Genomic DNA, 27,537 nt, shown 5'->3' with positions numbered 1-27,537 from the left:
CCTGCCTCCATGAGTACCAGAGTCCATCTTAAGTCTGCTACACGTATTTAATGCTATACAAATCGTAGGTAAATTCTAAACGGTCGAGGAGAACTGATGGTTTGACCTGGAATGACCCGTATGTTGTCACTTCGCTGTAAACTCTTCTGTCCCTTCCGGGTTCCTGTAGGAAGAACGACTCTGTGCTGTGATTGGTCAATCCGGGCTGTTTAAAGTTACCCGGCATGTTACTATGGTGACCTTTCCTGGTTAAAGATTTGCTAAGCTGCTAACGTTTACTACAAATAAAGACTTTGTTGGCTAACTCTGGACCTCAGGTGAGTCCGTTGCTCCTGCTCCGTGCACCTTTAGCTTCAACTGGTGGTTGCTAGCTCTCGCGGTGGCGCGCCTGCGTGCCCGCGCTCTTTATTACACAGGTGCGCTGGATGAGCTCATCGCACAGGTGGACGGAGCGCAGGTGAGGTCGGGACTCGTCGTCAATACCGAAAGCAACAGTAACGCTGAAGTTGTTTTATATTATTTATTATTTGTTGTTGTGACGATGCGGACGGATGTTTAAGTGTTTATCGGACAGGATTTTAAAGTTAAAATAATAAAATGTCGAACGCATCGTGCTCGTTTAGCAGCAAGCTATCGGACTGTTAGAGTCGATGTTAGGGCTGGAAATGTTCCAGAGACCGTTAATCCTGAACAAGAGGTCGTGTTGTTTTTAAGTAGACTATTAAATGTGTTTATTTTTCCATCTGCGGCAGGATGCTGTGACCACATGGACTCGACAGACATCACAGTCAGCATGGAGGAGTTTTTCAAAACGGTAAACTTGACACTGCTGCAGGACAGGTGTGTGTCATCACCTGTACAGGCCAGTGTGTGTAAGGCTCTGGATGTCTGCACCTTTAAAGGAGACACTGAACAAAACGGAAGTCAGAAAATGTTGTAATTGCAGCTGGAGGTCATTTTAATTTTTGATGCCAGAAACAGGGTCAGTACTGCTGCCACTAATAAAAGCTGTAAGAACGGATCTATTAGCTGATTAATGGCATTGAATGATTTGAAGGTAAAAGTCCTCTCACTTTAGCTTCTTAGACTTTATTTTTTTTTGTTGTTGTTTACTCTTCAGTTACAGTAAACTCAGTATGACGATAAGAAGTCATCTTGAGCTTTTGGAAATATTGATTGATTTTAAACCTTTTCATGATATTTTAACACAACTAATCGTTCAGTCAAGAAAATACTTGACAGATTAATAGACAAGCTCAGCCACAAATTCACAACATTAGTTAAGCAGAAATGTGTAAGTTACAAAGTTGTGTACTATTCGTGTGTTTTCCAACCAGTTCCCACCTCGGCTTAGCTGTAAGGTAGAGCTGTATACTTTAATGTTGTTGTTTCAGGGAGCCTAATGCTATCGTTTGTGTGTCTGTGAAGGTGGCGGAGGTGAGAGGCCTCATCGAAAAAATCTCCCGTCAAACAGAGGAGATGGAGAAACGACATGGTGCCATCCTGTCCTCTCCAAACCAAGGGGAAGGTGAATGCGGAACAAGTTCTTCACTGTTATGCTGATACTTTCAGACATCTGCCAACTCCTTCAGGGAATACAACACCGACAAAACAAACGGAGCAACAGAGACGAAAAAGGCTCAACAGCCGTTGGCAAGCGCACCTGTAGCTGTTTGTAGAGGGGACGTCGGATAATCCGCAGCAAGAAACCGCCTAAAAGTAGACTTAACCACATGTTAATGCAAAGTGGGACTAAAGACAGAGATGTAGCTACAACATCAGCACACACACCTCATCCTGCATAACAATAGCAATGTTACAGCCACAAGCCCACCAGTAAGGGAAAATAACATCTCCAGTTCAAGCTCTCTACTCACCACGCTGCTGAGAAATGTTGGATTTGAAATTCCACCTGAGAAAACAATCTGGTCCGACATCTTTTGAGACAGAATAATACAGAAGATATGAACCACTGTCAGGATACTAAACTTGTTAAATCTATAAATTACTGCAGCCTTTTTTTAGGTGAAATTCACCTTCAGTAATGTACGTCTTGATGAAATTCATCCCACATTAAGTTGAAATTATTCCTTCTATGACTTGTTTTGTTGTTCTCAGGAAACAAAGCTGAACTGGAGCAGCTGAACAACGAGACCAAGAAGAACGCCGGCTTGGTCCGAGCCAAGTTAAAATGTAGGTGCACGTCACTCGTTTCAATCCGTCGTATACAACAGATGCTAATTTGTCTGGTGCTGCGTGAACGGTTTTCCACTTTGCTATAATGATATTTGGTTGTCATTGTTTGAGACGTAAAGAGGAGACGTGCTGCACATCGGACTTCCTCTAATGCTGGTGCTGCTCAGGTCATAACACAGGATCTGACTTGCAAATGCACAGACAGGGAAGTGCAGCGTTCTTTACTCTAGTGCTGGTCGTCGTAAACAAATCATCCCACGCTAGCAGTGGGACGGACGCTCTGCTGTGATTGGTGGTTTGAGCCGGTTGGGAGTTGGTTGTTGGTGTAGACTGGGTTGGTCCTTCTGGCCAATCTAGTCTGACATCAGCTGTCTGAATAGCTAAACATGAGAGACGGGCTGTAACGTTCCTTAGCGGACTTTGTTTAAGGTTTTTAACTAGATCTTGTGTTTATATTTACATTAGATCTGTGTCTGTGTTTTCAGCGATGCACACAAACTGGCCTGCGGATAAGAACGGCCGACATTCCTCAGTCATCCAACGAATTAAGAGCAACCAGGTCAGCAAGTACTTTTATTAGATCTGATAAGCCAAGTGTATAATGGTGACCTCTGTAAGTTATCTCACAGAGGCCTTCAGCCTTCACACACCTGACAAAAACCGCTGCCTGCAATAATATTCTCATAGGATGGATGTGTGCATTGATTCATTTCAGTCAATAATCTGATTTCAAATTCTGCTGACTCTCCTCCGCCAGCACTCGCACCTGACTCGGTGGTTCGCTGAAGTCATGAGGGGTTACCACGAGGCGCAGATCTCCTTCAGAGAGAAATGCAAGGCACAAATCCAGAGGCAGCTGGAGATCGGTGAGTTGAAACCAAATGAAAGCAAAGTACGAGCATGTATTCCTCCACACACTGAGGTCGGTGTTGTGTAAACAGATTTCATTTCATGCAGCGGGGTCTTATCAGATCAGCTCCTGTGTTTTATGGAAGATGGAGTTTTAGGCCAACTCTTTATCAGCACCAAATGTTTCTGGAGTAACTGCACTGGAGTTAATCAGATAATATCACGCTGGGTGGCCATAACATTTCTTCTTCCTATATTCCACAAGTAGCTGCATTCGGTTTTAATGATCTATTTAAAATATTCTTTTCCCCACCAGGGTTTAAGGCTCTATGTTCTTTCTCACAGCATACCACGACACACACTTGTCTAATTTGATATAACAGCCAACATAATATTAGAACTGGTTTCCCTCTTGTTGCCTAAAGTCAAACTCTTCTACATTTAACACAGTGCAGGTCAATTTAAAGCTCCCATATCGTGGCCCTTTTCAGCAAATTAATGAAAGGCTTTCAACTCAAAACACTGCAAAAAGATGATTAATTTCCTCATAACTGTGTAACTGTGGTTTCAGCATTAGTGGCTGTGAAAAACCCTGAGCTACTGCTGTCTGCTTCAGGAAGAAGACTCTCTCTGTGCCTGTGATTGACAGCATCGAACAAAAAAGTGTGAATAAATAATAGAGGTCTGTAGTGCAAAGTACGTTCAGCATAACCTGGGTGTCTTTATGATATCTTGCCTCATTAAATTTTATAACCACAGTCGAGACAAAGCTGGTTATCAACTCTACGAGCAGGTTCACATGAAAGAGGCCGAGCTGGCAACGGATGACCAAGTATGGAAATCTACTGGAGCCAAAATGGACGTACAGTCGTTAATCCGACACTAAATGTAAAACCTTCTTCTATGTCGGATATCAAGGCTGTCGGATTGTCAAGACGGAGGTCCAGATACGAGGAGGGCTTGATGCTGGAAGGCTCATTAGTTGTTCATTATTGTTCATAGTTGTTGTAATAACTAGTAGGACTGGTCCCAATAGAACTTCCTGGTCTCAGTTAAAGATGAATATCTGAATATTCGTCCTGGTCGGGGGACACTTCCACCCCGGGGCAGCGCTCTGACGGGGTGGAAGTGTCCAGAACACACAGGCAGTACTTGGCTGCTGATGCTAGTTTAGTTAGCGCTCACACTTCTGTTTCCTCCATCGGTGGCGGCGGGGGAGTGGCAGATACGCTCCACCGTTACCATCCATGTTTACTTCCATAAACACTGAGCACGCTCGCTGCGTGTGACGTCGTCGTGTCCTCTTCTGCGCATGCGGGACACTTTTGGCTCGTATGAAGTTCACACAGCAGATCACATACAAGTCGCATTGAACTGGAAACGTGAAGGAAGTCACAAAGAAATCCTCATTGAGCATCAAGTCCTGCAGTGTGAACGTAGCCAATCTGTGGGATTGTTCAGTCAGATAATACGCCGTCATCCTGATTGGTGACATTAAATGTCATGTCGGAGTCACAATCCAAGGCTGTCGCTATGTTAAGGCTGTTTTTATGGGTTCTGTTGGTTTTTCCTTAAACCTGTCTGATAGCAGGTTTAGGATTGTTAAGGGTCGATTATCGAGTCACGACTGTATTTACAAAAGAAGAGTAAACTTTAAAATTAGAGAAAAAAATGTTGAACACATATTACAGACTAACAACAAAACAGCTGCAGCAGGCGGGAAAGCTGGCACCAAACTGCAGACGGTGTTGATGTGGAGGCTTATCAATATCACTACCAGATTATTAGGGCGCAAGCAGATCAGACTATAATTACAGACGTATATTCTATTAAATGAATGTTGCTCGGATGTATTCTTCTGGTGTGTAAGACGGCTTCAACCTTGTGCAACCCTGGAGGTGTTTAATAGTCTTGGGAGCAAATAAAAAAACATCATTCAAACCAATTAGCCATGCAAAGCCTATACGGTCATAAAGTGCAAGGCTTTGTTTTAATCAGTTCCTGCTTTAGGATTATATCGCTCTAGTAATTCATATAGAACAATAAGATAGCTTTAACATCGCTCAGAGCTTTAAAATCTCTAATCTTTTCCTCCCACTATGAAAGCGCTGAGCCCCCACAGGATCCTCTATGAATGGTGATGCCATTTTCCAAGAGAATTAATTGGTCAGTGGGAGGTTGTTGTCATTAACCCGTGTGTGTGTGAGGAGTTTGTCAGACAATGTTGTGGTTTTACAATCAGTGGCGTAGCTGTGCTGAGCAGCCGCTCGGTAAATGGCTCTGCAGTGACTGCTTGTTAACATGAAGTCCTGATGGGCTGCGTTTCAGCCACCATCTTGTTCTGTTGTCTGACAACAGGAGCAGAAAAGTGTGTACATGAGAACAGCTCTGAGCAGTGGGAGTACAATCAGAGATAATGGGAAAGCCAGTCACATTAACCACACAACACACTCGGGGTTTTCCTTTTTGTGGTGGTTCAAAAATAAAAGCAATCCCGTGAACGTTCGGTTCCTTCGATGCTGGGAGTGCACGAAGACTCGTTTGTTCACTCTGGCAGCCAGCAGCAGAACATTTGGTGAGCTTTGGGTTTAGGCTGAGGCAGAAGCAGCTCTAGAAAGCAGATGGACTGTGAGGCAGCTCCTGTGAAAATGGTTCGTTCGGAAGCAGCAGATAGTGAATGAAGGGACAGGGTCACACAGAGTCTGAGCTACTCGTTTGTGGTGATACGTAGCACGTTGGTCCAAAGCTAGGAGGGTATGTAGTTATGGAGGGGCAGCTTTCACAAAACAACAAAAATACATTTTCACCATATGGGACCTTTTAGAGCAACTATTATTTAAATTTAGGGCACTGTTGGCTGCATCATAATGTTCATGTAACCTGTGGTTCTTTCAATGTTGCTGTTGTTTTGTGTGTGCTGTTTAGCATTTTGCTCATGTTCCCTCAGCTTCCACAGACATCGTGGGTTAAATGTGTTGTAAATCTGCTTCATTTGTTAGGAGACTGATTCATCATTTAGCAGTAGAGAGGAGTAGAGGTGTAACTACGCCATCTTGTGGTGAACATCTAAAGCTGCATGTCATTTGAGCCTCAGCAGGGAAAAAACTGTTGTAGGTGACATCTGCCACTGTCATCTAGTTTATACTTTATTCTTTGTAATTGTCTATTTTCTGATGAGTAGCTAAAATCGGTGTATGTTATTATGTTTTATGACATGACAGACTTTAAATAATCCAAATGCAGTCAACTTGTTTTTAAAGCCATCTCTTTTGTCTTTCAGTGGATAAAGTCACTACAGACGAAGAGCTGGAGGAGATGCTGCACCGTGACAATCTGACCATCTTCATATCTGATGTTTGTGTCATTTATTTTGTTCTTCTGTGACCTACTCTGTGTCTTTAAATGGTTGTGTAACATCCACTATGGTTGTTTGTGTCCTTGATCACAAAGCCATCTTAAATTATTATTAAAACTTTGCACTTTTCTTTTTGCAGATCAACTCTGACGCTCGGATTTCAAGCCAGGCTCTGAACGAGATTGAATGTCGTCACCAGGACATCATGTGCCTCGAGTCCAGCATCAAAGAGCTGCACGAGATCTTCCTCGACACTGCCATGCTGCTGGAGATGCAGGTAAAACTGCTCCCTCATTTGGAAACGCTTTAGAAAGACAGATATAAACTCACAGACCAAAACCTGACTGGTGTCAATCTTCTTCTACCAGGGGGACTTAATCAACAACATAGAAAAGCATGTTACGAGTGCAGCCGAGTATGTAGATGCAGCGACGACAGAAACCGAGGATGCAGTCACGTACAAGAAAAATCCGTACAAGATAGCGTTCCTCCCGAGCTTCTTCAGGCGCTCCAAGAGAAAGAACGCTGCTAAAACTGCCACTGATCAACACACCTGCAGCTTAAAGCATGACTCAGCTCCTGACCTGTTTGAACACTGACCGCACCAGATGTCCTGATCAGCATCAAAGCCTGCGTCCGATGGCTTTCATCTCATTTATGCTGCCTGTTCGCCCTTGAGGCTCTTTCCTAAAGGGTATTGATGAAGCTGTTTTTACCTTAATTGTAAATCTGAACTTTTGCAAAAAAAAAAAAAAAAGGCCTGTCAAGTGAAAGTGAAGATGTCGAGCCTCGCTGGGCAGCAGCTGCCTGATGCTGTAAGTGGATCATGAAAAGGACAAATGCAGCTAAAGGACTTGAAAATGCAACCAAAAAGTTATTTTAACTTGTAAATCAATGTTTACAGACTACAGACTTTGGTTTCACACATACCAAAGCCCTCAGTTTCCATTACAGTCCAGAAATTTGTTGTAACAGTCTTATTTTTTTTAAGCAAAACCTCTGGACTGATTTCTTCATCCATTCACTTACTCCGTTAGGCAGTAGGTGGCGTCGCAACATTATTGTAGATACAGCTCCAGGCTTTACCTTCCCTCCTCTCTGCAGTCCTGCCAAACTCTGGTGCTTTTTATCTGTGATGCTCTGTTGTGTTTGGGAGGTTTTGTTTTTTTGTCTTTTACTACTGAAATATAATCTATTGCATAATGTCTGAAGATAAAGTGACCAAGACCAAAGCAATCCTAAAATAAACCTGTGATTAATCATAGACAACATGGTGCATTATTGTAATGTGGATGAAAAAAGGGAAAAGGGTTGCCATGATGGTGTAAGACAGACAACACAGACTATAATAATAATAATAAGGGTGCTTCAGTGTTAGCAGTGTTGCTGTTCTGCTCAACTTAAACATATTTGACTTAAACATTAAGTTCAAAGCAGCACTGTGTGTAAATGCAGCATTTTTTCTTCTGTATTTCAGTTTGTTCCTGGTTGTTTGACATGTCTAAAGCTAGTCAGTGTTTGGATTAGAGTTCCTCTGACTGAGTGGTGCAGCAGTGGACGTCTGGTCATAACACTCATATGCATACACGTCCATTACTTTTCATACTCGTGCTCCTTTTTCAGATGAAGGCATTATCATCCTGCAAGGCGCCGCTGCCCTCAGGATGGAAATGTTCATCACAAGAACAAAGGCAATCACGTAGAATACATTAGCATTAATTTGCAGTGACACTCAGTCAAAGTGGACACGTGCACACGAGCCTTTAGCCAGACAATTTCCACCTCTGAAAGCGTCTGCATTTGTTGTCTTTCTCCACATTTGTCACCTGTCAGTAGGTCTTAGATTGCCTTGTGCGATTGGTAACCGCCTGAAATTGTTCTGTCTGCAAGTGTGATGTGGCTGGAGTGGAGGATACGCAGCCTGCATCATGGGACGGCTGCCAGGACGAACCCATTGACTTTTCTCACTCTGTTTCCCCTCCTCCACCTGTCGCCACCTCCTGGATAAGATTTCACAGCACCTTTTGCTGAAACCACTGATGTGCAAATGGAAACTGAAGAGGAATAGGCGTAAGATGTAAGAATGACTGTGTAAGAAAGAAAGATAATCGGATGAGGAGAAAAATTTGACAGACAGACCTACATAAAAACATGGTTTCTTTATTGGTTGTGCCAGGGTGGTGGGGCCCACAAAACAGGGCTGGACTACAGTTTAAAAGGGCTGAGTGGTGTGTGAGCGTCGGGCCCGGCTGTCTGCTTGGACAGAGTCATCCCTCTGTTTATCATTTAAGCAAACAGGAGACTAATGTGCTGAAAGTGGCCCATCTCCAAGAGAACCATTACACATTTCCCCTGATGGAATGGACTACAAGGATGGACGAGCGGACAGGAGGGAGCGGCTGAAGGACAGAAGGGGTAACAGTGTCTTTTTCTGCCTCCTCGTGGGGCTTCCACACAGGCTTACTTCTTGACTTTGCCCTGGGCAGCCACGGCCTCCATGGCCTTCTTCACGGTTTCCTCGTCGCCGAGGAACGCCATGGGCTTCACGGGCTTCAGGTCTGCGTCCAGCTCGTAGACGATTGGGATTCCTGTGGGGAGGTTCAGCTCCATGATGGCTGCATCAGACATACCTGGAAAGACGGGCGGGCGATCAGACGAACAGAACAAAGGGGTTGTAAGCGATACAACATGAAGCTGGCTGGAGCCCAGTCGTGTCTACGGGGAGGACAGTGGTCTTACATAATAAGAGTAGTAAGCAGAACAGGCTGTCTTCATATGTGACTGGATGTTATTTACTGCCTCTTTCTGCCCTCCTATGCTTAACATTCCACCTACCTACACCACCATGTGACATTTACCGCTGCTGCCCTTCAGGCTTTCTTGATGTATAACTCCCATGTCTGGCCACTCCTTGAAAAAGTACAACCTTTCGACATAAAGGTCGTGACTGTAACGGGAACCAACCTCATGACCCTCAGCACTGTTCCTGAGTCCCTGCATGCTATTTATATGCACTGCAATCCACAACTCTGTCTCTGTGTGTGTGTGTGTGTGTGTGTGTGTGTGTGTGACTATCCAGCTCTTGCCTTTTGTGCAAATGCAGTAAAAACAGTTTTCAAATCTTTGGTTAAATTGCTGGAATGTGAGTGCGAACCATTTTACAGTGTTGGATTTTATTGCATTCACCTCCACCTACTGTATCAGAACCTTTTCATTCACTGCTTTTATTACGGCGTCATCCACCTGCGGACTGTAAAGCTCACCCTCTAAGTGCTTGACGATGCCACGGAGGCTGTTGCCGTGGGCAGCGATGATAACGTTCTTGCCGGCTTTGATTTCAGGAGCGATGACTTCGTTCCAGAAAGGCAGGGCACGGGCGATGGTGTCCTTCAGTGACTCACATGTGGGCAGCTCACCGGGCTTCAGGTTCTTGTAGCGCCGAGACTGGAGGGAGATGGAACAGCAAGCAGGTATTTCACTCCCACAGCTGAAGTTACGTAAATCTTATGAGCAAACACTGGAGTTCTATAAAGTCAATACTCCTCTGGTTAATTGGTTGAAGCTGCAAGTTGCATAATGATTAGTTTAATTGTTTATTCTAAATTAACCGCCTACACCTCTTTGTCTTACCTCGCTGATGACTTTGTGGTAAGGGTGGTCGTTCTCCATGGGTGGAGGTGGGATGTCAAAGGAACGGCGCCAGATCTTCACCTGCTCCTCGCCGTGCTTGGCGGCCGTCTCCGCCTTGTTGAGCCCGGTGAGGCCTCCGTAGTGGCGCTCGTTCAGACGCCAGGTGCGAATCACGGGCACCCACATCTGGTCCGTTCCCTCCATGATGGTCCACAGGGTCTTGACTGCACGCTTCAGCACGGATGTGTAGCACACGTCAAACTTCATGCCTGCATCCTTGACAGCCTGGGCGCCGCGCTTGGCCTCCTCCACGCCCTTCTCGCTGAGGTCGGCATCGAACCAGCCGCAGAAGCGGTTCTCCTGGTTCCAGGCGCTCTCGCCGTGGCGGACGATAACCAGACGGTGGACGGCAGTCATGTTTAATCGTGTTTTTCCACACACAGAGCCCTCAGCCCTTCTAAGTTGTACACACACACACTGGCTGACCAACAGTGAGCCCACACCAGCATACCAAACTCTTTTTATAGCAGCTCGGCTGGTGGCAGACGGGCCCTCTGGACTTTCCACCTGTGACTGGCTTTCATGCTCTGATGGACGCACAAGGCGGGCCAGTGAACGCAGCCCTCCGCTGGGCTGTGGGGACATGTGGTGTCTGGGAAGGCCAGAGGTCAGAGATTAGGCCAAAATAGCAACATGACTTTTAAACCGAGGTCTGTGGAACAAAAGTGTAAAGATCAGAGTTGGCTGCAGAGAGGCGCCTCGCACCGAGATGAACAGTTTCTGACACTGAAGAGTTGATCTGTTTAGTAAATAAAACATTTGATTATTTGTTGTGTGGTACAACAATAAGACACCGTGGGAGGGGACATTTCACAGTCGATATGCAGCCAAACAGCTGCACGCAGGCCTTTCTCTGATTGTAAATGTAGCTGCCAGCGAGACAAATGATGGAACTGACTGCCAACGCTGCTGCTACTATTACTGCTGCAAATAACTTGTTATAAAAAACTCAGGTAAAAACTTAACGACAACATAAAGCATAAAAAAAAGTCTGGCAGTTAAAAAAAAAAGAAAAGTTATAAAGCCTGGCCTTAAGGTTTGAACTCCATCCATAAGGGTTCAATCTGGTCAAACTGGAAACCATCATAAAGTCTTGAACAGGCAGGAAACTTTATAAAGTGTTATTTCTGTCCATCACCTCTAGGAGTTGCTCTAGTATCATATAAAACAGTCACTTTTTACATGCAACATTCTGGTCTGCACTGCATGAGACTGAATATAAAACAAAAAACACACGAGAAGTAAATTTTAAAGGAATTATTTAGCAAGAAAATTTTAGAATTTGATCATTAATGTGAATACTCTTTGTGGCGAGTATTACAAGCATGATAAATTACAAACCAAAACATGACATTGCACTTTAAGCTTAGACTGCTTTAATTTTAATTTTGAACCATGAAACATCCAGCGTTCCATCCTCATGAACATATCAAACGTTTCTGTCAATGAGAGAAATAACTGAAGCCAAACGTTCTGCAGCATCTATGATGAACTGTAACGCTGGACAGCAGGGATGCACAGAAACTCACGGGACGGAGATAAAAGAGCTGAGCAAGCTTGAAAACTGAGCCACAGACCCAGAGCTGTCAGGCAAAGTCGAAGTCTCCGGCCCCTCACAATCAAATTATACTCCACGGGAAATACAATAGTCCAAAAATATCATATTAATGGATTGCCGGGCTTGACGCCAGCCGTCTTCACATGATCATGACATTGGGCCGGTGTACTGTACACAGTGAGAAGAATGATGCTGCAGGAGCAAAACTAGAAACGCTGTCTTTGTGTGGCCGGGCCTCTCTGGCTCTGGAGGGAATTGATGGTACGTCACCTAAAGATGATGAACCGTTCTCCAGCAGAAACACTCTGATAAGCCAGCTGTGAGCTGCCAAACATGACCGACTGACATAGTGACATAGTGGCTGTTGGACCAAGTGTGAAGCTGGCCGAGACCAGAACAGGACTTAAATTAAAAACATGAGACTTATATTTAGAAAATGCCATAATGAGTGCTGATTCCCTTGTGTCCGGCCATGGCTGTGTATCTGTTTTTATGCTTTTTTTGGCCCTCTAGTGGTAAAAATATATACTCTGGCATCCTATACAGACTATTTTTAAAGCAAACTAATTAACTGCAGCCCCGCTGTCACTGACTCAGCTGTCGGTGCACTGAGCTGTCATCCATTTAACCACGATGACAGAAGCTGGGATTGTGAACTGGGAATGTTAATGGGAATACTGTGCTATCTAGGCTGATGCAGGTATGTTACAGGTAGAGCAAGAAAACAACCTGGAAATGATCGCTGTAAGTGGGTGAATTAGTTTGGAAAGAGAAGTTAATGATCTACTTTCTGCGTCTCGTTTCCCCAGGTCCTGTAAGCATCTCGTCTGCCAAAAAACTGCCCCGGTGCAGATTGTCAGACTGCTGTTAGGGTGGGAAAAAGCGTGCACAGGGGAGTTTGTGTGATCACAACTGTTACGATGACTCAGCCTGCAGCAGAGTCCATGCAGCTCCCACTGAAGTCCCCCACCTCCCACTGCCTGCCTCGCTGCTGTTTGGGCTCAGCACAGCCTGTAAGTACCGGGGGCCTTTGCTGCAAAGGCAAATTACACAAGCAGCACACGCTATACATCAGTCATATACACAGAAACACACTTACTGTACACACACACAGAGAAACTGCTGCAAAGCTCTGCAACACGCTGCATTTAGAGAGCGAGATGAATCTCCAAACATTAACTTTGACTGCATACCGACACAGATCCGCACTCGACAGTCACACAAGAGCAGAAAACGCCCGTCAGCAGCTGGGTGTAATTGAAGTGCCAGTGTAACGGCTCTGCAGGCGAGAGGGACAGTTTGTCTTTTATAGAACTGGAGACAACAAACCTGACAAAAAGCAAGATGGCTTCACTTTCACTGATAGAAAAACAACAACGTAATCTCTCTTTTATGAACAAAACTATCAACTGAACTGTTGAGGTTTTTTTTTATTGTTTCTCCCTGCGTCAAATCACAAGGACACCATATGCACTTATTGATTAGATCTGTGAATATCTTGTGTCACTGATGTTCTCAAGACATGCACAGAGAGAGCCACTCTGGTTTCTCCCTCTACTGATAATGATATATGGACTTGGTTTTGTAGATAACGCTTCTGGAAAAAGAGAACAAAGCCACAAATATATATGAAGAGAGGAAAAAATATCACATGTATTTAACCTATTGGTTCATTAAAATTCATACCACAGCAGAACTTATTTATAATAATGCTGTGTTTTCTACAAACAGGTATTTGTTACGACAGAAATGCATTTACACGTCCGCCTACTCTTTGTTGTGTCTTCCCTGCCGTCAACATGTGGCCACTTACCATCTGTTTGGGTGGGATTCTCTCCTTGCAGGGCCTCTGAGGTCGTGGCTGTACTTCGGCTCTCCACCAGGAGGAGAGATGCTGTGTCACGATTCCTAAACCAGGACATCCCCCCCTCTTCTCTGCAGTGAGAATAGCACAAGAGGCGTGTTAGAGATATGTTTTTGTCCATGAAGTATGGCACTCCCAGCTGAATGTGCAGCTGTCTGCAGCATTACTGACTGGATTCTCTGTTCAAACTGGTGATGTGCTCGATTTGTTTAGTTTTGGATGCATTCATGTTTTGCTGCACTGATGAAGCTGCTTCATGAGTCTCTGTCATGTAGAAATGAGGCTTGGTTTAACATTACTGCTGATGCCAAGGTCAGGGCATCGTGCAGCTTTCTATCATGTCATTTTTGCAGCCGCCTCCCTCCAGTTTATCCACTCTGTCTTTAACCCTTACCTATTTCCCTTCTACACTTATTCCCATGGTCCCTTTCTGTCTTATTTCTTGCCGTTGCGGTGCAAGCCTATACAGCCTGCATTGTCAGAGTTTGGGGAAAGCGCTTGCGTCAGACCCCTCCATCCTGCTATAAAAGCAGCAGGCTGCTGCAGCAGCAAGCAGTCGGTGCCTAAACCTGAGCCCTCCGCACACCTCCGCCCACACACACACACACACACACACTAAGAGGAGAGGGAGAGTCATCTGTCCTCCCAGCACTCAGCCATGAGTAGCATCGGATATGACCCCTACTACTCCACCTCGTCATACAGACGCTGGTATGTTGAGGCTCCCCCTCGGGTGGTGGTGACCAGAGGGAGGACCCACTCCGCCTACTCTTCCCACGCATCCCCGCTGTCCTCCTCCCGGCTGCAGTACTCCTCTCCTGGCCGGGTGCTGTTCTCCTCTCCATCACCAGCCTCTTCCCTGGAGCTGGAACTCAGCCAGGCGGCCCAGATCAGCTCTGAATTTCGAGCCGTACGCACACAGGAGCGCAGCCAGCTGCAGGATCTCAACGACCGCTTTGCCGGCTTCATTGAGAGAGTGCGTGAGCTGGAGCAGCAGAATCGTGCTCTGGAATCAGAACTGCTGCTGCTGAGGCAAAGGCACACCGAGCCGTCCCGTCTGAGAGCGCTGTACGAGCAAGAGGCCCGGTCCCTGAGGGCAGCTGTGGATGAAGCCAGGGCAGAGCAGCAGGCTTTCCTGGGCCAGAAGGAGCGACTGGAGCAAACCCTCAATGCCTTGCAGGGTCGATACGAAGAGGAAGTGCTGGGTCGGGAGGAGGCTGAGGGCAGGCTGATGGAGGCCCGTCGTGAGGGAGACGAGGCTGCTTTAGCAAAGGCTGAGCTGGAGAAAAACGTTGAAACTCTGCTGGAGGAGCTGGCCTTCCTCAAGAGGATTCATGAAAGCGAAGTGGCCGAGCTTCAGGCCCAAGTCCAGCTGGGTGTCCAGGTGGCTGTAGAGTCTGAGGCTGCCACCCCGGACCTCTCTGGGGCTCTCAGGGATATCCGGTCCCAGTACGAGAGGCTGGCGGCGAGGAACATGCAGGCGGCCGAGGAGTGGTTCAGAGGCAAGGTGGGCTCCCTAACCGAAACCGTGGCCCAGCACAGCGACGCCGTGAGGAGCTCCAAGGACGAGGCAGGAGAGTATCGACGCCAGCTACAGGCCCGCCTGCTGGAGATCGAAGCATGCAGAGGCCTCAATGAATCCCTGGAGAAACAGCTGCACGAGATGGAGGACAAGCAGAGCGCCGAGATAGCTGCTATGCAGGTCAGTGAAGCAGCTGTAGCACCCTGTACTCTTTCACAACATGTAATCTATTACTTGAGGTTTTATCATTCTGCCAGTTTTATGTCTCTGTGACTCGTATAAAAAAAAACATTTGACTTTGGCTTCTATTTAGGACACCATCGCTGAGTTGGAGAACGAGCTGAGGGGCACTAAACAGGAAATGGCACGCTACCTGAAGGAGTACCAGGACCTGCTGAATGTCAAGATGGCTCTGGACATCGAGATCGCTGCATACAGGTGACAGACACACACAAAAACAGTGAGGCTGACAAATCACAGTGGGTTTCTGAAAATAAAACAAACTTATCTACTTATTAGTTTTGATTTTAGCAGGTAAAAGCAGGACATGAACAGTTAATTAGAGGCGACAAAAGACACAGACTTTTAAAGAAGTTGTTCATTTAAGTCATTTACACTTTAGATATAATGTTTGGTTTTGTGTAAATCTGCTAAATGCATGGTAAATATAATGTGTAAATGCATGAAAAGCCTCTTGGGACATGAGTTGGCTTCATCTGAAACTCCCATCAGAGCCTAATCAGAACAGACGTCCTTCACTTTATTACCTCCATCGCTGTAAATAAAAGGCCACTAACTAAACCTATGCCTATAACTGGAGCTCCTCGTACTCATCAGCTGTGTTTTCATCGACCCGTACAGGAAGCTCTTGGAAGGGGAGGAGTCTCGCTTCAGCGTCGGCGTGGCTGGGGGCGTGTCCTCCTTGTACGGCCACAGTTTGTCGGCGCCCTCCTACGCCCGGCCCGTCCTCTCCAGCCTCAGCTCCGGCACCTCCTACCTGATGACGTCGCGCCTGCTCAGCTCCAGCGTCAGCACCACCGAGGGCATCATCTCCGCCAGCCATGCCCAGCAGGCAGAGGCCAGCCCGCCTGGGGAGGAGGAGGAAGAGGAGGAGGAGAAGGAGGCAGAGGAGGAGGTAGAGGAGGAAGAGGCGGAGAAGGAAGAAGAGGGAGGCGAAGAGGCGGGAGAAGAGGAGGAGGAGAAAAAGGAGGAGGAAGAGGAGGGAGAGGATAAGCAGGAGGAGGAAGAGGGAGGAGAGGAGGAGGCAGAGAAGGAAGATGAAGAGGAGGCCAAGGAAGCAGAGGAGGAGGCAAAGGAGGGAGAAGAGGGTTGGTGCATCTTTTAATCATACTGTGCACATAGAATTGTTAAGGATTAGATAAATGATAATAAAACTTTCATGTGTTGATGCAGGTGGCGATGAGGAGGAGGAGCAAAAAGAGGAGGTAGCGGAGGCCGCTGAAGAAGAGGGAGAGAAGGACGACAAAGGTGAAGGAGAGGAGAGTGAAGCCAAAGAAGAAGCACAAGAGGAGGAGAAGACCGAAGGAGCAGACGACAAAGAGGAGGAGGCAAAAGAGGAAGAAAAAGATGAGAAGGAAGAGCCTAAAAAGAGTGAAGAGAAAGAAGACAAAGCCGACGCCAAGAAAGAAGACAAAGCCGACGACAAAGAGGCCAAGGCCGCCCCGAAGAAAGACGACAAAGCTGACGCAAAAAAGGAGAAGGAGGAAGAAAAGGCAGCCAAACCCGAACCAGCCGAAGAGAAAAGCACAAAGGGTAAAAAGTAAGCCGTTAGCCTTAGCAACACTTCAGCCAAGACTGTCCACAGCTCGATAACCAGTAGAGACATCAGCGCTGTCCTCTCAAATCTGCTTGTTAACATGGTGCTCAATGAAACAGTCCAATAGCCATTCACAGCAACAAATCAAGGTTAACTGCTTGCCAATATCCAGAATAATCCATAAAGGTTTGGCTGCACACTTCCTGATGAGTGTCAAATGTGTAATTGCTGAATGCTACCGTGCGTGTGTGAGTTTTTGGTGGTTAAATAAATGATTGTCAAAGCCATGTGTGTCTCTGATTTGACTTAAAGTGAACCAGTAGAGGAGCAGCACAGATTCATGATGTGGACTTTTGGTGGAGCTTGTAAGTCTCGGGACACCTGCTGCTCTACACTTGCCCTCAGGAGTAGTTTTTGAGGGAGGCGAGCATGTCAGATTCACTCGAACCGACAAGCGGTGACTAAACTGTCACAACAGCACTTCTCAGACCATTAATACCCTGCTGGGTTGTATGGCCAGTCACCAGAGGCATGGATTTCAGGGGATACAGCTACCTAAATACTTAAAACGCATGCATTTGTCGCCCCTGATAAAATATTAAAAGGAAGCAGAGGAGATTTATTTTAAGAAACTGTTAAAACACTTCCAACAGGGGGGATGTCCTTTTTATTTACTATAAGAAACACAGATATATGTCATCTGAATGTGCAGAAGAGTGAATGAAAAGGTGTTATATGCAGATTTCAAGAGGCTACTGCCACAAACAAAACGTAAAAAAGAAGCCAGATGAGTAAATCGTGCTTGTTTGTGTGTTCATTCTGCAGGGATAATATTAAATGGCAAAAGGTAATCTGCAAGAGAATAAACACTTGAAAGCAATGCAGATTGCTTGAGGGCATCACATTATGCATTATGCATTATGTTTCATTGTATTTTGATATTTTTCTGGGGCAGGATCTCCACCTTCTACTTAACAGCCATGCCTGTCACATTCATTCCTGCTGTATTTAAAGATGTCTGGGACATCTGAAGTAAGGCCACGTGTCTTTCACAAGATTAAATAACAAAATGTTCCCCTTATAAATCAATAGAATGACAACAAAATGCTCTCTTACTGAGTTTAATAGGCAGCAGCTGCCAGCATTATTTAGCCTGACAGTTGTAAGACTTGTAGCTTAGTGGCTAGCTAATGTTATGACAGGTAGCTAGCTGTCATAACATTAGCTGGCAGCTAAGCTAATGTTAGAAGCTGTATTGCTGTCTATGACTTAACTGTTTGTGCAGCAGTTAGACTATAGTTTAGCATTTTTAAGGCTTTTTATTTGTAATTAATTAATTAAAAAGTAAAATACAGCACAGTTTCTTACCAGGAGACGAGTTTGTTGTTTCCTGTTTGTGGCTCCTCTCAACGGACGTTTTTAGAAGAACCGGTGAGAAACTTTGGAGAAGGAAGGAAAACTTAAAACTAGTCATCCTGTGATTCAGCTGCTGGCCACTGAGGCCGCTGTTAGCTTCAAGGACACTCCACGGATGTAAATTACACCGACATGACTTGTTGGAGTCGAAGGGCAGCGTTGTTTCTTGCCAAAAGTTCACTGGAAGGTTGTTGATGTTGTGTTATGCTAGTAGCGGCTAATGTAGCTGCTAGTGGCTAGCCAGAAGCTAGACGCAGAGGGCTACTGCTACTACTACTGCCGAGGTCTCTTACGGTAGGCGCTCTTTCTTTATAAATTAACCACTAGAATTTAATTTTAGTTTCCACATTTTGTATTTAGACCTAGCCGTTTTTCCCCAAAAATTCAGCTGTTAATTATTATAATACCGTTACCGTCATACTCGGCAGCAAAGACACGTAAGTTCCGTGTAACAGCGGCCACTGTGGCTAAAGGCAGCAATTACAGGTTTTCAGGTTCAATACTTTTTGCCATTTAAATTTGCCTTGGTGACAAAAACAACCCTGTAGGGATGCAAAACAAGCACTGGCAAATGGCCAAGCAGAATAACTGAAAAGAGAACATTTGGGAAGCAGGTGAAATTATTCAGTCATTAAAATTAACAGGCTAACAAATGGTTAGTTTAGCTTACTTGGCTAAGTGAGTTTAGCAGCTGCAGCAGAAACAAAAACAAGAATTGATTGGAGAAAAAGTGTGTTTAACTGTAATGGACTGCAGTTTTAGTTTGTAAGTGAAAGAATAGATTTTGCTTCTTTCTATACTTGCCTAGTCTCACTGTGAGGGCAAAGGGAAGCATGTATGACTTCCAGCTAATTTCTACCATTGGAAAAAAAAGTACTGAAAGTCAAACCAACAACTCCTGGAGGACCAGAAACACAAGACCTCAGTCATTGTTCAAGTTTTAATGTGTTTTACAGAAGCAAAGAGTCAGATTAGATTACCAGATGAGGGCAGAGGCTGGAAGTATGCACAAAACTAAACATGATAGGGAGTGAAAATGACATTAAGGTTGTTTTTGCAATCGCATCAGATTAGAGACTGAAAGAAAAATATATATTCTAATGTGATGTCTGAACACATCTGCACACAGACACACACTGATGCACCTCACACTCAGACACCTGACGTTCCCCAGAAGCTGTAGACAAGTACTGAGCATCTAAGGATTTAAGAAAAAACCCTATTTCCCTCTTTTGACACAGTTCCTTTGCCTCCAGCCCGTCACTGACATCTGCCATCGCTCACTGGATTTATGCTGCTGTTGACAAAAAACTAAAACCAAGACACTTATTTCAAGCGTCTTATCTAAAGCTGAGAATAGAATTAAGGTTCAGAAATTTATTAACAGACAAACAGAGCAATAAATCCTACCCCTCGTTTCTGGAGAGTCATTCAGACTGTTTAATTAAATATCCACTCTGCGTGTCATTAAGACCATCAGTGAATATTATTACATTAAAGGAAATCAGAGAACGATCTAAATTAGGTTGATTGGTTTCATTTCATTTTTGTAAATAATATTTGTAATATCTCGAGAGCTTTTGTGGGAGATATTTTAAAGTTTGTTTCTGAATAAAAAATGTTAAATATCTTCACCATGATGTATTTTGTGGCCTTTTGGGGCTTTCAAAAGATAAATTATGGTCTTTAATAATTTGCTGTGTTCGAGGATCAGTTGATAAATCTCAGTTAGATTAAATAAGACATTTTTTTAAGATAGTTATGTCACAATTAATGTTTTATAATAATTTTTGTAGCTACCTTGTGATGCTTTTACCCACTAAACCAACGACTAATGTACTTTTTATAACAGTTGATGCTTGTACATACAATCACATATAAAGCAAACCACATCCTAATGTGACAATAATAATAAAATGACAAGAGACACATTTTTTGTTGTTTTTTTTTACTTCATTATGACATTTATTGAGCAAATGCTGCTGGGAAATCGTTCATGATGAGTAAAGTCATGGGATTGCAAACAGTAGCACCTCATTTATTTTTGTATTTAAATTCAAGTCCATCCTATGCATACAAGAATGCACGTATCTACGCATTTACAGTTATATTTCCTTTGTTGTTTTGTTTTTTCAGTTGCACTCAGGTAAACATAACAGACACTGATAAAAAGCATGTTTAAGGCTAGGAGTTTCTTCAGGTTTGTTAAGCTTCAGTTACTGGATGTATATGGCCGTTGTGTTTTATCATATCGTTGCCCGTCTCTTTCTTCGCTGTATGTCGTGTATTTGTTGTTAGGTTTCTTTTTGGCTCAGTTGGTATCTTCACATGTCAAGTAAGGCTTCTTCAGTAGAGTACGTGTCTGCTTCGAGGACCCTCCCACCTGCCTGTCCTGTCCCCCCACGTTCGCTTAAACTCAAAAATCCTCAATAATATTTCTTTCGCTCTCCCACCCATGTATTCCTTGTACATATTTACGCTTTTTACAGTGTATTCCTACCAAACATACAGATAAGAGAGGAACGTACTCCCCTCCCCTGAGCTAGCATGCAGAGATCCCCGTCCCTCCCACCCACGAGCTCACCTATGAACTGCAGAAAGAAAGAGGAAAAAGAAGAGAAAATGTCTCAGTCGCTTGCTCCTGACCGCATCTGCAGCGAAGCCCATTTAAAGCTTTCACTCAACATGCATTTTTGAAAGTTGTAGCATTTTAAGTTTTTGCCTTCTCTCTATGATTTTGTTTCGTATGTTTGAGAGTGGTTATCTTTATTACATCGCTCTAGCTGTATGATTTTCTTTGTTATGTTAGTTCTGGATTGATTGCTTGTCGTGTTGCTCTCCTCCTCGCTGCCCCTCCGCGTCGTCCGGCCCATCAGCTGTTTTGGAGTCCGCTCATTCGCCCTCGGTGACCTGCTTGATGGACTGGGTGGAGTGCTTCTCCAGCTTCTTGGTGGAGACCACCTTCTCTTGCAGCATCTCCTCCACCTCCTTCACCGTTTCTGTCACGGTGACGGACTTGGTGACGTGCTTGGACCCGTCCTCTCCGGTGGTGATGGTCTCCACCGTCTTGGTGATCACCACCTTCTGGCTGCCATCTTCCTTGACGGGGCTCTCGTCCACGCCGTTAGCGATCACGTCAGCCTCCTTCCCCTCGTCCTTCTTCTCTTTCTCCTCTGGGCTGCTCTTGTCCACGTCGCCGTTCATGGCCACATCCTTCTTTTCTACCTTCTTCTCTTCTGTTGCGTCGCTCTTCTTCTCTGACTTTTCTTCAGCGGCCTTTGGAGCCTCTGGTTTTGGGCTCTCGGACTTTGGGGACTCAGCTTTTGGGGAGCTAGGTTTAGGGGACGCAGCCTTTGGTGAGCCTTCTTTGGGGGATTCAGACTTAGGAGAAGCAGGTTTGGGGGATTCAGATTTAGGAGACTCGGGTTTGGGGGATTCAGACTTGGGGGAGCTAGGCTTTGGGGATTCAGACTTTGGAGACTCAGGTTTAGATCCCTCTGTTTTGGCAGCCTCCTCCTTGGCGGCCTCGGGCTTTGCAGCTTCTGTTTTCGGAGCTTCTGCCTGGGCTACAGCTTTCTCTGATTTGTCATCTGCTTTCTCATCTTTTGCCTTCTTCTCATCTTCCTTTTTGCCTTTGTCTGCATCCTCTTTGTCATCTTTCTCGTCTTTGTCATCTTTCTCGTCTCCGCTTTTGGATGCTTTGTCACTGCCTGCGTCCTCCTCCTGATCTCCACCCTCCTCCTCGGCAGCAGCCTCCTCCTCTCCTCCGCTGCCCTCCTTGTCTCCGGCCTTCTCTTTGTCAGGAGAGGCTTTAGACTCTGGAGCTTTGGAGCACAGCACCGTCTCCTCTACCTCCTCCCCTTCTCCTCCTTCTTCTCCTCCTTCTTCGTCGCCTCCCTCTGCGTCACCTCCTTTGTCTCCCTCATCCTCGCCCTCTCCTTCTCCCTCACCTTCCTCTTCCTTCTCTCCCTCCTCGCCGCCTTCTCCCTCCCCCTCCTCGCCCTCATCGCCCTTCTCATCCTCCTCCTCCTCCTCCTCCTTAGCGGGTGCGCTAGCGCTAACTTTGGCTTCAGTGGCGGCTACAACTTCCTCCTCCTCTCCGCCCTCCTCACCTTCTCCCTCTTCCCCCTCGCCCTCTGCCTCTTCTCCCTCTCCCTCCCCCTCGCCACCTTCCTCCTCCCCTCCCTCTTCCTCCTCTCCCTCCTCTCCCTCCTCTCCCTCGTCTCCTCCCTCCGCGGCAGACAGCTCCTGTGCGATCTCTGCCAGGTCGGCGTCTAACTCGCCCTTGTCGTCCTCCACCCTCGTCTCCTCGATGATCTCCTCCACAAACTTGTGCTGCACCTTAAGCTTGGAGGTCTCTGATTTGGGCTTGGAGATTTTGGTGGAGGTGACCGCCTGGCGATAAGGGAAAGTGCTAAAGTGGGTCTCCTCACCCTCGAGGAGTTTCCTGGTGGGGGACAATAAATGTTGTACACTTTGAACTCACTTTTGAAACTGAAATTAAATTCTGCAACTTAAATGTTCTCGTTTTATTACCTGTATGCAGCAATCTCGATGTCCAAGGCCATCTTGACATTGAGCAGGTCCTGGTACTCGCGCAGGTGGCGAGCCATCTCCCACTTGGTGCTCTTGAGCTCATTATCCAGCTGGTGAATCGTCTCCTGAGGACACACGCAGCAAACACGACGTTCGGTTGATTAAGAACTTTATGCAGGACGAAGCTTTATTCTCTTTACACTCAGCTGTATTCGCTTCAGACTCTCCGTGGATTACAGAGAGACTAACTTGGAGTCATTTTTTCTGATCCACCACTGCGGTAAAACTGAACCCATGTCAGTTCAGCCCTTTTTCTATTCTCTGGTACGTTTTTGTAAACTCTGTGGACTTTGTGCGTCGAGGCTGTTGCTTTAATTTATTCTGACGCAATACAGTATTGTAGAGGTGCTGAATGCTGCTGCTTCAAGGGCAGCCTCCACACAGTTTCAATACACCCCCACCCCCACCCCAAAATCTCAGTGGTGTGATGCAAGGACAGAGCCAATGAAGGCATCGACCCATGCCTCTGACTCAGCAAGAGAAAGGAAGAGAGAGAGAGGGATGGATGGAGAGAGAGAGTCTGCTGCAGCTTCGTCCCTTTAACCATTTCCTGACTCTTGCTCAAGCTTGTAAAGAAAGTCAGAGCTGAGTAAGTAAAGCAAAGCGCAGTGATGCCACCTAAAGAGTCATCACGCAGCTGAAATGTCTGACCAAAGCCCTAAGCTGTGATAAAACACACTGTCATGTGGTTTTCAGTCAAGTTTGCTCTTTTAGAGTCTCCCAAATAAATGCTGCGTCACTGAGAGAAGCGTGTGATGCATTAAGCAGATGAATTTAACCTGTTCATGGCCGCTGGAGCGACACAGACCCGCATCACCAAGAGTTAAACACACACATCTGCTTAATAATGTGTCAAATCACAAACTATAAGCATCTTACATGTTGTTTAGAAGCCAATTTAAATGACATCATATGTTTCCAACTCTTTGCGCGCGCCTGTGCGGCTGCTGCGTCCTACCTGCAGGCTGGCCAGGTCGCTGTTGTGGCGGTCCTCGATGTCGTTCAGCTGCCTCTCCAGCGAGTCTCTCGTTCCGCGGACGGACTCCAGCTCCACCGTCTTGGACTGCAGCTGGCGGCGGTAGTCGGCGATCTCATCTCGGGCGGACTTGATGGCGTCCTTGTTCTGCTCCGCAGCCTCGGTGAGCTTGGCGTAGCGGCACATGAACCAGTTCTCCACCTGCTGCAGGTTCTGGTTGGAGTGGCCCTCCAGCTCGCAGCGGATCTCCCGCAGAGCCTCGGTGATGTCCGCCTTCTGGAGGTCTTTCCTCTCCACCGTCACCTGAGACGCCTGGATCTGGGCGATGAGCTCGCTCACCTCTTCCTCGTGGTTGTTGCGGATGAAGGCGATCTCATCCTGCAGCGACTGAACTTTCTTCTCCAACTCAGACTTCACCAACTCCGAGTCGCTCGAGTCCTTCTTCAGGACACGGATGATGGCCTCCGTCTCCTCCCGGATGCGAGCCTCTTCGTCAAAGCGGTCCCTGAGCCGCTGGATGTCCTCCTCGATGTGGTCGGTGTCGAGCTGAATGTGCGCCTTTTCGTGGTGGATTCGCTCCAGCATGGAGCGCAGATCCTGCAGCTCCTGGTCGTAGAGGTCGTCCAGCTGGGTGCGTGACACCTGTTTCTGCCGCAGTGCCTGGATCTCATCCTCGATCTGCTTGTTCTGCTGCTCCAGGTAGTGCACCTTGTCAATGTAAACAGCAAACCGGTCGTTGAGCCCTTGAAGTTGCTCTTTCTCGTTAGATCGCTTGTAGTCTCCGTTCAGGATGGAGGTTTGACTATAATCAACGCTGTCGGCGGAGCTGAGCACTGTCGAGCTGTATGCCCGGGACACCGGCATATTGACGCTCCTCTTGTAGGACGTGGTCATGGTGGAGCCGGGACTGGCCCGGGACCAGGACTGGGATCGAAAGCCGCTGGAGGGGGTGCCGCTGGAGCGGCTGTAGCCGTAGCCGGTCGTTCTAGTATCCATAACTCTCCTGAAGGGACTCCCTATCGTGTCCACCGGGTAGCTCATCCGGTCAGACTACCGTAGGGGATGTGCGCAGTGATGAAGGGGGGACGGTGCAGGAGGTGGAGGCGTGTGGCGAGTGTGTATGTGGGTGTATGTGTGTTATGTGTGTGTGTGCAGGTGAGGGGTGTATGGCTCTCACAGCAACGGAGACCTCCTCCGTCTGCTCCTTATATACGTGAGGCTCTGTCGCTAACAAGGCAAGTGCAAGCAGTTTTGTTTGGTCCGCTGATGGACGGGAGGGGAGGGCGCTTCTCCCTCCGGCCGCCTGCTAATGGTCCCGGGACCTGCTCCGTCTGAACCACGTGGGCTGGAGCAGCTACGTGTGTGTCTCATTTAAAGTTAACATACAACATAGATACATACATAGATAGACACATAGGACTTTTTAATTCCCCTTACTTTCTTTATCTGGACTGAAAAAATAAAAACACTGCTGCCAGTGTGTTAATGTGACGTGAGTGATGTTATTCAGCACCACGGACAGCGACAAGCTGCTGCTGTTGAGATGACAGCAGCTTCTTTATTCACGGATCATTGAAGTGAACTATGAATGCAAAAGCTACCACTCCATGGCAGCTTTGTGTTCCTGCTGATGCAAAGTCAAAGAAATGTGAAGACTGTCATGCTTGTCTTGTCATTTCATCCAGTTTAAATCCAATAGAGTTTACAGCAACAGCTGCTTTGTGTTTGTACGTCGTCTTCACTCAACCAGATGTCAGCAGGAGGCTTTATGTTAGAAAACTAATATTCATGCATTCATATACAGTATTTTATTATTGTTCATGTACAAAGTTCCTTATTAAAAGTAATAAGAGGATTTACAGCAGATTATTTATGTTTTAATTGACAATTCTTGGACGACTGTGATACAGTAACAACCAGTATTCAGTTTGAGTTACAGAACAAAACAAAATCATACAGTTTATACAGAAACTGTAGAACTTCAAAGCTGAATTTATTTAATGGGAGATGAGGTTCAGGTTGTGAAAAGCTTGGGGAATTTGCCATCTCACTGCACAGTCTGTCCTAATAATTGCATCTCTAGAAATTAGCGAGTCATTTTTTAATTTAAGATAATATCAGTGACTCAGAAAATTTGCTAAGTGTCAAGTGTTGATCTTCATCTAGCTCATACACTCAATACAGAACTACTAACAAAGTCATTTGTACAGTCTACATGTAAATGTTTTCAGCTACAGAAACGTAACCTTCACTTATTGTAAGTTTTCACTAGTTTTGTTGTATAGTGACAACATTTATTCACTATATAGATGCACACACATCTCCATGGCTGATCTTTTCTATCGTAGGTGCGAAACCACATGGGATTTGTGAGTTATTCATGCATTTGATGAGACGTTTCCCCCACACAGTGTGGCCTCAGTGTGCGTATGTGGTGCCCCGGCCTCACCAAAGGGCCATTGATTTCCTATCAATCTGGACGCTTCACTCAAATATCAGATGACTTGGGTCGATATGAAACGATTACCAATTGTCGGTGGTAATGCAGCAAAAAGCGCTGCATCAGTTTTCTTTTTTTTAATGCATTACTTAATGTATTAAATTCAATCAAAGTCATCAACACGTCCCTTTTACAGTACCTGTAAAAAAAAAAAAAAGTGCTGATAATCTTGCAAAGTGCACGCATACAGCAACTGATCAGGAACCTGTACGTATGCTGCATTTCTGGTGATGATTCACACGACTCAAGTGGCTATATTTTGTACCCTGAACTAAATTTTCCACATATAATAATAATCACCTATCTACATTTTCTCGTCCCCCCTCATTGGCTTTCCATTGCCAGCTTTAGTCAGGCAGAGCTAATGCATCAAGCATGGCCAATTTTAGATTGCTCCAGAGACAGAAAGGCAGACAGAGAGAGAAACTGAGCTAGAGCTAGACAGAGAGGGAGGGAGAGGTGGTCACAGTGACTTTCCCGTCCCGTTCCTGCACGTCTGTCTGCTTTAAGCGCTAGCAAGTATGGAAAACGGTTATAGTTCAGGAGCCACACCCATCGTCTGCTTGCATGCTCACGTCTGGGTGTCCTTGAACATTGTCCTGTGACTTATGCCTTGTTCAGGCCCTGCTACCGGCTGCAGGATGTCAGCTACCCATATTTCACTGCTGGTCTGGCCGCTCAGAACCTCGAGGTGCTTTTTTGGATGCCCTACAAGGGTGGCGGTGGTGTGATGTACATAACGGAGTGAGGGTGTGTGGCAAAAACAGGGGAGTCATTCAACATCAGTTCTGGGCTCCAGCGCACTGCAGAAGGCTTGGAGTGTTTTCAAATGGCACTGCAGTAGAAACAGGCTCTAACAAGCAGACGTGCCCATCCCAGTCAGCCCCAGTCTGTCTCGGCCTGACCCCTGCAGAGACCCATCCACGCTGTACGAGTGTGTCACGAGTGAATTCCCACTCGAATGGGGTCAAGGCAGGCGGCGTAGTGCAGCATGTTGTGAGACAGCATAAGCTGCAAGGTCAGTGTCACCTTTTATTCAGCTGATATGTGGTTGAGAGGTTTAAATATGTAAATATGTGCAGATGAAACAGTCCAGAAGCTTCCTTTGATCATCAGTTTACTGTCATGAGAGCCAGGATTTCACATACACTGAGTTCCACTGAAAAACTTTTTTTTCCAACAATGTTTTGTATTTTTTTTAGTTTGTATTTTGCCTTGAAAGTATAAGAAGCCACAGC

The 27,537-nt window shown here is 46.0% G+C and overlaps 4 protein-coding genes across 4 annotated transcripts; 2 read left to right on the top strand and 2 right to left on the bottom strand.

The window, feature by feature from the left end:
- Window positions 1–754: 754 nt before the first annotated feature.
- On the top strand, window positions 755–7,664 carry LOC103357697 (syntaxin-2-like). Its single transcript, XM_008282364.1, has 8 exons — window positions 755–814; window positions 1,429–1,528; window positions 2,119–2,193; window positions 2,682–2,755; window positions 2,954–3,062; window positions 6,326–6,399; window positions 6,540–6,677; window positions 6,769–7,664. The coding sequence occupies exons 1-8, from the start codon at window positions 767–769 to the stop codon at window positions 6,997–6,999; spliced, it is 849 nt and encodes a 282-aa protein (XP_008280586.1). The 5' UTR covers window positions 755–766; the 3' UTR covers window positions 7,000–7,664.
- Window positions 7,665–8,779: 1,115 nt separating this feature from the next.
- pgam2 (phosphoglycerate mutase 2 (muscle)) lies at window positions 8,780–10,545 on the bottom strand. The gene is made up of 3 exons (XM_008282363.1): window positions 10,031–10,545; window positions 9,664–9,844; window positions 8,780–9,030 (listed from the first exon to the last, which is right to left on the bottom strand). Exons 1-3 carry the CDS (start codon window positions 10,445–10,447, stop codon window positions 8,861–8,863), a joined length of 768 nt encoding a protein of 255 aa, XP_008280585.1. The 5' UTR covers window positions 10,448–10,545; the 3' UTR covers window positions 8,780–8,860.
- Window positions 10,546–14,170: 3,625 nt separating this feature from the next.
- On the top strand, window positions 14,171–17,098 carry nefla (neurofilament light chain a). The gene is made up of 4 exons (XM_008282362.1): window positions 14,171–15,214; window positions 15,348–15,472; window positions 15,896–16,362; window positions 16,448–17,098. Exons 1-4 carry the CDS (start codon window positions 14,171–14,173, stop codon window positions 16,816–16,818), a joined length of 2,007 nt encoding a protein of 668 aa, XP_008280584.1. The 3' UTR covers window positions 16,819–17,098.
- A 3,882-nt stretch (window positions 17,099–20,980) lies between these two features.
- On the bottom strand, window positions 20,981–24,880 carry nefma (neurofilament medium chain a). Its single transcript, XM_008282361.1, has 3 exons — window positions 23,782–24,880; window positions 22,764–22,888; window positions 20,981–22,674 (listed from the first exon to the last, which is right to left on the bottom strand). Exons 1-3 carry the CDS (start codon window positions 24,838–24,840, stop codon window positions 21,120–21,122), a joined length of 2,739 nt encoding a protein of 912 aa, XP_008280583.1. The 5' UTR covers window positions 24,841–24,880; the 3' UTR covers window positions 20,981–21,119.
- Window positions 24,881–27,537: the final 2,657 nt, after the last annotated feature.

This window comes from Stegastes partitus, unplaced genomic scaffold (assembly GCF_000690725.1).
Source record: "Stegastes partitus isolate 25-593 unplaced genomic scaffold, Stegastes_partitus-1.0.2 Scaffold268, whole genome shotgun sequence".
Classification (NCBI taxonomy): Eukaryota; Metazoa; Chordata; class Actinopteri; family Pomacentridae; genus Stegastes; species Stegastes partitus.
The sequence above is the reverse complement of the archived record's forward strand: the minus strand, read 5'-3'. Positions and strand labels throughout refer to the sequence as shown.

What these genes read in the sequence shown, in the direction of transcription:
- pgam2 (XM_008282363.1), bottom strand. Translation starts at nt 10,447, where the DNA reads ATGACTGCCGTCCACCGTCTGGTTATCGTCCGCCACGGCGAGAGCGCC. An exon ending in ACCACAAAGTCATCAGCGAG is followed by an intron (nt 9,845 to 10,030) that starts GTAAGACAAAGA and finishes ATCTCCCTCCAG; the next exon opens with TCTCGGCGCTACAAGAACCT. An exon ending in CATCGTCAAGCACTTAGAGG is followed by an intron (nt 9,031 to 9,663) that starts GTGAGCTTTACA and finishes CCGTCTTTCCAG; the next exon opens with GTATGTCTGATGCAGCCATC.
- nefla (XM_008282362.1), top strand. Translation starts at nt 14,171, where the DNA reads ATGAGTAGCATCGGATATGACCCCTACTACTCCACCTCGTCATACAGA. An exon ending in ATCGAGATCGCTGCATACAG is followed by an intron (nt 15,473 to 15,895) that starts GTGACAGACACA and finishes CGACCCGTACAG; the next exon opens with GAAGCTCTTGGAAGGGGAGG. An exon ending in GGCAAAGGAGGGAGAAGAGG is followed by an intron (nt 16,363 to 16,447) that starts GTTGGTGCATCT and finishes GTGTTGATGCAG; the next exon opens with GTGGCGATGAGGAGGAGGAG.
- nefma (XM_008282361.1), bottom strand. Translation starts at nt 24,840, where the DNA reads ATGAGCTACCCGGTGGACACGATAGGGAGTCCCTTCAGGAGAGTTATG. An exon ending in GCGACCTGGCCAGCCTGCAG is followed by an intron (nt 22,889 to 23,781) that starts GTAGGACGCAGC and finishes GTGTGTCCTCAG; the next exon opens with GAGACGATTCACCAGCTGGA. An exon ending in ATCGAGATTGCTGCATACAG is followed by an intron (nt 22,675 to 22,763) that starts GTAATAAAACGA and finishes GTCCCCCACCAG; the next exon opens with GAAACTCCTCGAGGGTGAGG.
- LOC103357697 (XM_008282364.1), top strand. Translation starts at nt 767, where the DNA reads ATGGACTCGACAGACATCACAGTCAGCATGGAGGAGTTTTTCAAAACG. An exon ending in TGGAGGAGTTTTTCAAAACG is followed by an intron (nt 815 to 1,428) that starts GTAAACTTGACA and finishes GTGTCTGTGAAG; the next exon opens with GTGGCGGAGGTGAGAGGCCT. An exon ending in GGTCCGAGCCAAGTTAAAAT is followed by an intron (nt 2,194 to 2,681) that starts GTAGGTGCACGT and finishes CTGTGTTTTCAG; the next exon opens with CGATGCACACAAACTGGCCT.